This window comes from Geospiza fortis, unplaced genomic scaffold, assembly GCF_000277835.1.
Source record: "Geospiza fortis unplaced genomic scaffold, GeoFor_1.0 scaffold70, whole genome shotgun sequence".
In the NCBI taxonomy this organism is placed as follows: Eukaryota; Metazoa; Chordata; class Aves; order Passeriformes; family Thraupidae; genus Geospiza; species Geospiza fortis.
In genome coordinates this window covers 1,228,577-1,239,112 of record NW_005054317.1, presented here as the reverse complement: position 1 = coordinate 1,239,112, position 10,536 = coordinate 1,228,577, and the positions used below count along the sequence as shown (strand labels likewise).

At 45.6% G+C, this 10,536-nt stretch overlaps 1 protein-coding gene across 1 annotated transcript; it reads right to left on the bottom strand.

The window, feature by feature from the left end:
- Positions 1-4,262: 4,262 nt before the first annotated feature.
- PROK2 (prokineticin 2) lies at positions 4,263-8,686 on the bottom strand. Its single transcript, XM_005420221.2, has 2 exons — positions 8,555-8,686; positions 4,263-5,552 (listed from the first exon to the last, which is right to left on the bottom strand). The coding sequence occupies exons 1-2, from the start codon at positions 8,684-8,686 to the stop codon at positions 5,427-5,429; spliced, it is 258 nt and encodes an 85-aa protein (XP_005420278.1). The 3' UTR covers positions 4,263-5,426.
- Positions 8,687-10,536: the final 1,850 nt, after the last annotated feature.

Here is a 10,536-nt window from a genome sequence, read left to right as displayed (position 1 = left end):
TGGCAGCTCCCTCACTGATGCCTTTCCCTGAGCTGACCCTTCTGGTCCCATGAAAGAGGTCAGAGGTGTGCTCTGCTGCCTGGGCTCCCACGTAGCCTGAAGGAGTAAATAAAGGTTGAATCCTGCACCCCCTGAAATTAATATCAGCCTTTCTGGTTTGCAGACTCCTTGCAGCAAGAGCCACATCTGCCTGTTTGTGGTGAAAGAGCCCACAAATCTCTGCATGAAATGACATGAGTGCACTCACATGTGCTAGAGAAAAAGTAAATAAAGAAGACCCAGCCCTGCTTGCTGGGCTGGAACCAGGCCATATTTTTAGTCTGCTTCTGCACTGTGTTACTGCCTTGGGATTTACAAAGCCACATTATGCTTTAAAAGCAGATTTAATCCTTTCCATGTGTTACAATGCTGTGGCAGAAGCACGGCACCAGAGTTTGGGAGACCTGGTGGAGATCCCAGCCTAGGAAGGGAGACACTGCCCAAGCAGTGCAGTGCAGAGCTCTCCAGGGTCCATGGCCCATCCTTCCTGTGCCATCTGCTGGGATGCAGTGGTTGCATCCCAGGCTGGCTCGGGCTGCAGCAATGCAGGTACATGCTAAGTACAGCACAGGCACTTGCTTAAATGGTCTGGGAGATTTGTGACCTTCTGGGGACAGGGACATGTGTGTAACACTCTGATATCTGGTGCCTTAATTTGATTACATGCTTATTAGGAAAGGGGAAGCAAGGTGTTTGGGGTGGAGCATCAGCCTGGGGTGCTCTGGGCACTCCTGGAATGCAATAATATGCACAGAGTTTCCCAGGTTTTGCAGAGGAGACTTTCTGTCCTTTTGGCATCGTGCTTGCCTTCATTTTCTGCCCCACTAAGCTGCTCACACTCAGATTTTTGGGAAACCCCTGCCACAGGGGTGTTTACACCTCTCCTCTGTGGTTACATTGCTCTTTCCTCCTCTCCTGCACACTTTGCTGTCACCCTGCATTGTACATCTTGTCACAGAACAAGCTGCCATCCATCCTTCTCCATTCAGTGTACCAGGATTGCTCAGCTTCAGCCTTTCCCAGCCCTGATGACCAGGCAGAGTGACCCAAAGGCTGCCACCATCCTCCAAGACACACATGCCACATGGGGGAACCTGCCCTGCCAGATCCTTGGAATGTGTCCTACTGCACTGGGCTCGGTCTGCCTGCACTCAGGGCTCTCCTTGAGAAACCACAGGTGATTTGCTGATGTGCATTAAACTCATCTCCATTCCTGTGCTCAGAATTATCGATCAGTCTAATGACTGCACCCCTGCTGGTTTGCCATTTCATATCTATGTAACAGAGAAAGGCACATTGATTTTGCTGTTATCAAAATCCTCTTGCATTTGCACAGTCTATTCTCTTCCTGCAATTTTCTAATTCCTTCTGGAAAACACATTACACATTGTCAGGATCAAACTCCTGAGACATCTTGTTTAAATCAAGGGATTCTTAGCACCTTCTGTTTCTTTTGAACATCCATCTGTGCAGAAAGAACAAATCCCAGAGCTGCTGGGGTAGGGGGAGGCCCTGGCAAGGACCTTGGTCTGGGGTCACCCTTGCTGGTGTCATCCTTTGGTTTGGTGAATTGTGCTGATGAAGAAAATTAGCTCAGTCCCTCTTGACAAGGAATGTTGATGATCTTCAAACACAAAGAGCTTTGGGGTCACAAGACTACTGCTTCCCACACCACTACATATTAACAGTACCAACAATAATCACTTTTCTTACCTTAAATTTGACCTGTCTCTTCTGTATGGACCCACTCAGATTTGAGTCCCCCATTGTCACACAACCAAAATAATTTACTTTGTGTCACCTCTGTAACACAATTTTCCAGGGGTGAATTGTGGGCAGGAGGATGCAGATGAAGCTGAGTTTCAGCTGGGCTTGCTGGTGCTCAGGAGCAGAGCCTTCCCTGCAGTCCCCCAGGCTTATAAGTGTGTGCTGGCTCAGCCAGCTGTGCACCCTCAAACCCCAAACACATTGCTTCCCCTTTCCTAATAAGCACCTAATCAAATTAAGGCAGCAACTCATTATATGTGGTGGTGCCCTTTCATGCAAGCTCTCTCTGTTAACCTAAAATCTGGCAATAAACATGGAAATGCCTCCAGTGTGGTGGGATATCAACGTTATTCTATAGCATATCTGTAATATCAATATTCATATAATATTAAAAATTAATGCACACGTTTCTATTAATAATGAAATTACTGCAATATTAATAACGTTAAAACACACGTTGGCACAGATCTAAGTGCAGTGAATAAAGGGAAGTGTTTAAACCAGCCTCTCCCTTCACGGGCTGTGGGTATGGGGAATGAGGCTTTTCCCCTGCACCAAGGAGGTTCCAGGGCTGCACACGTTCTGTTCTATTTTCTCATCTGATTTCTCCTGCAAGGGCCTGTCCCCTTCCTTCCTTCCTTCAAGGCAGGTGAGGAAGCTGTCCCTGGGCTGAGATACTTTCCAGGGTGATTCTGGGGCAGGCACAGGGGACTGCAGAAAACTTTGTGGCAGGGTTGGCTTGGGGCTGGCCACCTTTTCTGTGGGGCATCCTGAGTCATTTGCTGCGCTCCTCAAGGCAAAAGCTGGCTCCAGAGAAAAGCAGAGGGGACTGCACTGCAAGGCCATTCATATTTGGAAATACTTGTGGTCACTGGTTTGTCTATTATCAGTGTAAAGCAAAGGTAAATGGTGCCCTCCCAGCCCCTTCCACTGCAGACAGAAATTAAAGGGCCTTTGCAGGTGTGCTTGGGAGAGGAAATCTCCCCTAGGATGGGAGAAAAGATAATTGATTAGGGCAGAGTTTAGGAAATAATGGGGATGCAAAAGCTTAATCTTCCTTCCAGAATGATTCTCTCAAATCAACTAACCTCCATTGTGAATGTCAATTAATGGAAATTAAATTACTAAAAGGGGAATCGTAATAATTATTGCCAAGTGAATATAGTGGGGATGTAGGACAGTGAGGTTTTGCCTTTATCTCTCCTACATCACAGGGAAGGTGTGGAGAAGCCCCTCAAGGACGAGTATGGGATAATGTGTCTCTCAAAGCTGCACCATCCAAATTTCCTGTCCAGGAGTGTCTGCAGGACACAGGAACTTCCACTGCTATAGGGGGTGTGAACTCTGAACTCGTGTAATTGGGGCTGTTCTCATTACCCAGATAAATGCTTAATCCCACAAGTTAACTGGCACAAATTACAACTACAAAGCTGCTCTGCTCTTGTCTGATAAACTCTCCTAGGATCTGGCAGGTCTGAGGCAGTCCTTAGGTACAACTGTCCACTCTTTTACAATGATACAAACCAGGGCTACTGCCTTCAGTAGGTGAATTAGGCCAGCAGGAGATGAGGAGCAGGGCTGCTGTTTCCTCCCGTGGTTCATTTTTTGTGCTCTGATTTTAAAATTGGAGCAAGAGATGGGACACAGGCACATTTGGATGGCTCCTATTTTTCTTCTTGATTTTGTGTAAATTGAAGTCTGTGGTATTGAGCTTATTTTATGGACAGAAAAGCAGCCCCCACATTTCCAGAGTGTTCCTCCTCTGCAAACCCAGCCTTTGGGGGTGCACAGGGTGTTTGGGGAGCCCCCCCTGTTTAGTGACGATGGTAGAATCAGGCTTGGGGGTTGGTTTTAAAACCAGGTTAGGGAATTTCTGCAGTGCTGGCACGTCACTTTGAACTCAATAAATGACTTAGCCTTTCACCAGCCCTTTGGGTTAGTGTTGAGCCCCGCTGAGACTTCAGATCTAATACAGGCACTTTGTACCCGATCACATTAATGCAAACCAGATGTGAAATTACCCTTCAGTGGCACCTCAGTCCTTTTTTTTTTCCTATCACCACTTGCACAGCTGCAGTATCACCACTGCAAAGGGGGAGGCAAAATACAGAGGCACTGCAGTGTGTACTCTGTCTTCAGCCAGGAGGATTCAATCTCTCTCACTTTTATTTCCCTAACATATGTACAATCCATGAGGATCTGGCAATAACTAATCCATTTACTCTTTTCTGTCCCCCAAGGAAGGTTGTGGAGCCCAGTAGAAGGTACCTGGTAACTCCCAGAGATGTTTCTCCTCTCAGTTTTACAGGTCTGGCCTTGACACAGTGTGCTCACTTCTCCAACCCCCCCATCTCCACCAGCAGCAAAGCACTGATTGTTGAAAGATGAGTGACTTCACTTTTCCAGTTCCAGCATATGTTTGCATGTCTGAGAGCAAGAAACATGTGAATCTCACACAAACTGTTGGAATTCCAGCTCTGGGGACTGACAAGTAAATATGAAGTCGCACGGTATTTCATAGAAAACCCACAAATCTTATGTTTGCTGGGCTAAAGTTGATCCTTTGAGGCACCAGCCAAGAAAAACCTCTCATAGTATTTACACCAAGATTCCTTCAAATTCTGAAACTGCAGCTTGATTGAGGAATTCATGCCTTGTAAACTGCAAGTTTCCCAAAAAACAGCCAGAGGCACATAATCTTTTGCTAAGCTATCCATAAGGAGCTCTGCTAGCTTAGGTGGTGAATCAAGTGTGGGATAACAGATTACACTGAATAAAAATGAAAAACCACAATGACAAAATAATGTTATAATATTAAAACAAATCAAATCATACACTGCCATTATTCTGATACAGAATTTTTGCACAGCAAATTTGATACATATACAAGAAGTCAGGCAGCCTATTGAAATAAACTTCAGGGTTCCTTTTTTCTTTAATATAAACTACATCTTAATACATAGTTTGAGATGGTCAGGTAGTTTTACACCAATTCAAGTAACAACAACTTCTCATCTTAGAACACTAAAATAAGTAAATCTTTTAATGCTCTGAATACTGAAATGTTTTGTTTCCATGTGCCACTTTTTAAAAGTGTAAAAACTACATCTATTGGTTAAACCTTTACCCTAGAGGTGTGCCTAACTTACAAATAAAGTTATATTAATAAAGATATGAAATGCAATGTAAATACAGTTCTGTTGGCAATTGTCGTATGCTTCACACTATGCAGTTATCCAACTTTCAGTTCAATTCAGGTCTTCCAAAGTGTAAAGATGTGGCCAAATTTTTCCAAAACTGGCAATAAACTTGGATTTTTTTCATCCTGGGGTTAAACTAAACCATGAAGCCCACAAAATGATTCAGGAATGGTCAAGCCCCTGCCCTCAAAAAGAGTTTTGCTCTAGTAGATATTTTTGGTTACCCCAAAATGAAATCATCCTCCACTGAGAGTCCCTCTTGAAAACTTTGGCCACAACAGCAGTGTCTCATCTCCAGCTGACGTTGGTGAGGCAGGGAAGTGGTGCAGGGTTTCTCCTGGCAAGTACCCCTTTCTTTTGGTCACAACAACGAGAGAACGAAAATACTGCGCGGCTCTTTCGAGTGCAGAACGGTTCCTGCTAAAAAAAGACATCTTCTTTTCTGAAGTCTGGCAGACACCTGAATCTGCTGGGAGCAGTCCTGAGGCAGGCCAGGCCCGGCAGGCAGGGGCACGTGTGGTGCATCCGCCGCCCCGAGAAGGGCACCTGGGGACAGAGCAAGCACATCAGCTGGTTGGGGTGGTTATTTTCCCCTTTTCACAAACAGGATGGGAGTGCTGGGGTACATTCCTTGAGCTTTTTTTGCAGCATCAGCCTCACTACATGGTTGAGACGATAGGAAGATGGCAATACATACAGCCAGCAGCAGCTAAAGATTTCTTTGTTACAGAGCATTTAAAAAACTTTTTAGCTAACAACATATTTACTATTTCCCACAATCAGTGACAGGGAGAGCCACGGCACTGGTGGCTGGGGGGATGAAATGGGAGGAATATTGGGGATATGGGGAATGCTGCCCAGTGCCCTCCCTTCACAGCCAGAGTTCCCCACAAGCTGCAGCACAGAGCAGATGGCAAAGGCAGCCCCACTATACACCCAGTCCAGCCACGGTTAAGAGCAGGATGTTAACAGTCATCTTGCTGTGTAAATCTACATCTGTGACACATGTTCTCCATTTACTGCCATTTCATAAAGGAGTTTGTTGTGAAACTACACTGGCCTTTAACATCACGTTTTGTGGTGCCACTGTGCAGGGCTTTCTGCGTGTCCCAAATCCTGCCTTGTCACATGGCACAGAGCAGGACCTGGGAACCTTGGGATCCCGTGGTAATCAGGCTGGAAGGGACCTCTGGAGTCACCTTGCCTGACCTCCCTGTGAGCAGGATCCTTTCCACCACAGGGCAGAAGTTTCTCATTTCATCCCACCCTCCTCCAGCCACATTGTGCTGCAGGGAGCACATATGGAGTAGATTAGACAAATTTAATCGTGCCATGACATGCACACGCACTGACAATCTTCAACAACTTGGTCACAAGCTCTGTCTCTTACAGGAGCCAAAAAGGACAGCCCAGTGGGAAGTGTCTGGGAGCTGTGGTGCTGCCAGCTGGCAGCACACACTGAGCATTCCCTGGATGCAGCAAAGGAGGCACAGAGGTGCAAAGCCTCTGCTACCAGCCAGGCAGGCAGCCCTAATTCCCTCACTTCCAGATGTCTGTGTGGTCGAAGCCTTAAATTTTAATATTCCAAGATTTTCTTGTGTTAGTGCACAAACTTTGTCTTTAAGAAAGTCCCACACCGTCCTCCATGCATGGTGCCAAGCACCAGCCTGACTGCAGTGACGCCCTGCTGGGGGCAGGAGGTGGGCAGAGGGCTCACATCCCCTGCAGTGCCCTGGGCCAGCACCATCTGAAGAGCAGCCCCAGGACAAGAGATGTCGTGGGTTTCCCTGTGCCACCCACCACAGCCCCTCTGCTCCAGTGTGAGCAGAGAGGCAACAACCTCCCATCTCTGCTGGGGACTCCCCATGGGAATCATCCCTTTGGGTGCCCACACCCAGCACTGCAGCCAAACCCAAAACCTGAGCTCTCGGCCTTCTGACAGCTCAGGTGATTTATTCTGAACATTCCACTTGCTGCAAGGAAATGTTCCTTTCTGTGGGACTCCCATGCTGCCAAACCTCACCTGCCTGCAAACCCTGCCTGGCCCTGCCTCAGACCTGGCCTAGAAATTCCAGCTGGGACTGCTAATGGCATCAGTCCATCACCATCTAGGTGCTGAGAAGGAAACCAGAAGGTGGAACCCCAGCTGCCAGACATCTCCTCCAGTTATCTCCTGGCTCCTCTGGATGTCCCCGAGGTGCCATGGCCATGGTGGTGCCTGATTTTGACCTATCCTGCAGTAAATGAAAAGTTTTGGTGATCAGGGCACCCAGCTGCTCCCTACACAAGTATTTACCATACAGGAACCACTGAGCAAACCCTCCATCCTTAAAATAAACTCATTTCACGTTCTCCAGTAAATCAATTTGCTTTGTGTTTCTCAGGAAGATCAGTGGAGAAATTAAAATTAACCTCATAAAGCTTATAAACATCAGTGACTTAGTGTTTGGGGTGGACAGGCATCTACTCTGATTGTAATTATGCAGGCAGTCAGCTTGAAATATATCAGACAGTTTAAATTATTGCCCAATAACAATAAGCTCATAAAACCCTCTAGAAGACAATTCCTATTATCCTAATTCCTGGTAATGGAAAGAGCCCTTACAAGAAGAACCTACTACATTACATAGTAAAAAGGACCATTTGGTCCCCAATATCACAGCAGAAGTTTTAAAAATTTAACTCCAATAAAATAGAGCCTTAAACTTCCTAAAACTGAGAAAATAAACTGAGAAGCCAGGCCTTGGAGGAAAGTGAGAGAGGCAGCTAACTAGCTGCACATTTATGATCTGAATTTATTGCCTTATATCTTCCACTTGTGATGACTCTTGGGCTGTGCTCTTCCCTGAGGATGACTCTGAAGACCATCAGGTTCTCAAGATCCCTGGTAACATCCCATTCAATCTTTTGTGTTTTAAATAAGCAGCTTTTTTTCATACTGCATAAGAAATACATAATTCCATAGCCTTAAATAAACGCACTTGTTAAAATCATTGTATTAATAATACAGTGTGTGTGTATATATGTATCTATACATAGATATTTTAAATTAATATGTAGAACAGAAACCAAGAGAGCCTGTGAGCATTTTTCTCAAGTCCAAATATGTGTCAACACTTTCTCAATGCACCAGCTGTCCCAACACCAACTGGTGACATTTTTATGCTTGTGACAGGATCTTGTCCACTGCCACTGGGGTTGGTGGCACTTTCTGTGCTCCTGCTCACACCAGGAGGGATTGGCAGGGCTGGGCTTGGGAACTGCCAGCGCTGTTTTGGATCAGGCAACAAAACAAAGCAGCAACAACAAACTAATAAGAAAACAATCTGGGAAGCATGTAGTGCTTTCATCCTCTGATTCCCTTCAGCATAATTCTGACACTAATGCGCTTCCTTACGTAGGTGCCTTCATCTCTGCTGCCATACAGATGCAGGTGGCTGGATATTGTAAGGAATGGGAAGCTTCCCTGCCTTTCCACCACGTCTAGGCTTTATGCCATGTGCTGTACAGCTCAGGACATTCCTCCAGCCCCGCAGTGAGGTACTCACTCTGTGACTCAGGGGGTGGCACTCGTCTCCCAGGTTTCCCATGGGGGTGCACATCCTGAGGCTGCGGATCCAGAGGCTGACGGCGCAGCACATCCCGGCCCCGCACTGCTGGTCTCGGTCGCAGGCCTGCATTCAACACAGCATTAAGCAAATTACATGAATAATAAATGTAGTCCAGAAATAGGACAGATCAGGTGCTCAGGAGCTGCCTCTGGCACCCCTAAGTTATCATGGCTCATTAAGGCTGAATAATAAGGTTTAAGGCTGGTTTGCAATACTTGTGTCTCCCATGGATTGGAACGTGCAGGCTCCTGGCACATTTTGGAGTTGGGACCAGGTTGTTTAAAGCCAGGACCACACACAGAGCTGCTCTGGGCCAAACCCAGGTCTGTCAGTGATTTACAGTCCAAACTTCTGAGCACTGATAGACCATGGCATGTGCCAGTCTCTTTCCCAGCTCCCAGATTGGAGCCTGAGCGAGCTCAGGCACGAGCAAGGACCAACCACACTAAACTTGTCACCAAAAGAGATACGAAACCAGTCTTATGGAGAAGCTGAGATAGGAAATCATCCATCAATTTAATGGCTTTTAGGTAACTATTCCTTCTAGCTTCACATGATAATACCATGGGTGTGAGTGCCCTCGCAACACTGCATGAGAGTTTTGTTAGAGAAGTCTGGGTGGAAGTAGCTAAAACAAAAGTTTAAATGTGGATTCTGTTGTTGTTATCTAGAATTACACATAGCTAAAAGAGGTCTTAAGAAAAGCTTTCCATAAGTGTCCACATCCAAAAAAAATGCTACTGTGGTAGCATTCCCCTTCACGGGAGGCAAAAAAATATTTTAGCCACTTACCCAATACAGCTTAGATAAGCAGAAACCAAAATGCAAACTAGTGGGTATGTCTTAAAACCCACAAACCATGAAGAGCAATTGGCACCTTAGGGTTTGAAAACAAGCTACTGTACATCTTTCAGTTACTTTTTAATCAAAAGCTTCTATAGATTTAATGCAAAAAACCAGTCTCCTTTCTCCAGTGAGAAATGCCATCAATTAAAGGTTCTGCTTACATCCTGAATGTAAGCATGATTAACTCACAGCTCTGGGTGTCTGGCAGCAGCAGTGAGAGATGGAAGGCACTGGTCAGCACTACGTAAATGGGAAACTCATAAAAACATACGTAAATGTTGATAACAGCTCTGGGGAAGGCACATTCCCAGAGTAAACATGCTCTTGAGGGAAAAACTCACTGATCTTACCTTGGGATTTACATGATAAATGGCTTTAGACTGTAATCACTGGGTAAATATTGCACTGACCAGCAGGAGCCAGATCAAAATACATGTGTAAAGCTCAGCCAGTAGTTTAGGAAAAAGCTGTTGCATTAGGATCTTTATTAAATAGTGTGTGTGACCCAAACAGCTCCTAAACACAGAGCTCTGTGCCTCAGGTAAGCCCAAACACAGAGCATTTGCTTTTATATGGCCATAAAACTACCACTCCAGCCTGCCAGGTAGATAATACTTTCTGACCTCTCTCTTAAAAAAAAATAATAATAATTTGAAAAGTACTCTAATGATATTATTTTGCCCTAGTCACAAATAAAAATGCAGGTCCAGTGATTTAGGCTGCCCCCAGCACACTGCTGTTGTGTCCACTGTTCTGCTGGAGTCACAGACTCTGCTGTTGCTTGCCTGGCAGCTCCTGACTCCCTTTTTTTTAGTTATATCTCAAAGTCCATTCATGTCTGTGGGACTGGTCCTGGGGTGAAATACCACTCAGCTGAAAAACCCACCTGGGTGTGTTCTACCAAACAAGAGTCTTGAATGTCTGGGCTGAACAATTTCTTTCCTGACCTCACACACACATATTTACATCTGGCAGATCTTTTAAGGCTCCCTTTCCAAAAATGTATGACAAGTTTTGAAAATATTCAACCCAAGTGTTCCTGCCCACACCTTATCTGCAGTGTGTAATTCCTG

Bases quoted from the DNA above. Each gene is read 5' to 3' on its own strand.
- PROK2 (XM_005420221.2), bottom strand. From the start codon at position 8,686: ATGCAGGCCTGCGACCGAGACCAGCAGTGCGGGGCCGGGATGTGCTGC. The intron at 5,553-8,554 runs GTGAGTACCTCA...CTCTGTCCCCAG, and splicing joins GCCACCCCCTGAGTCACAGA to GTGCCCTTCTCGGGGCGGCG.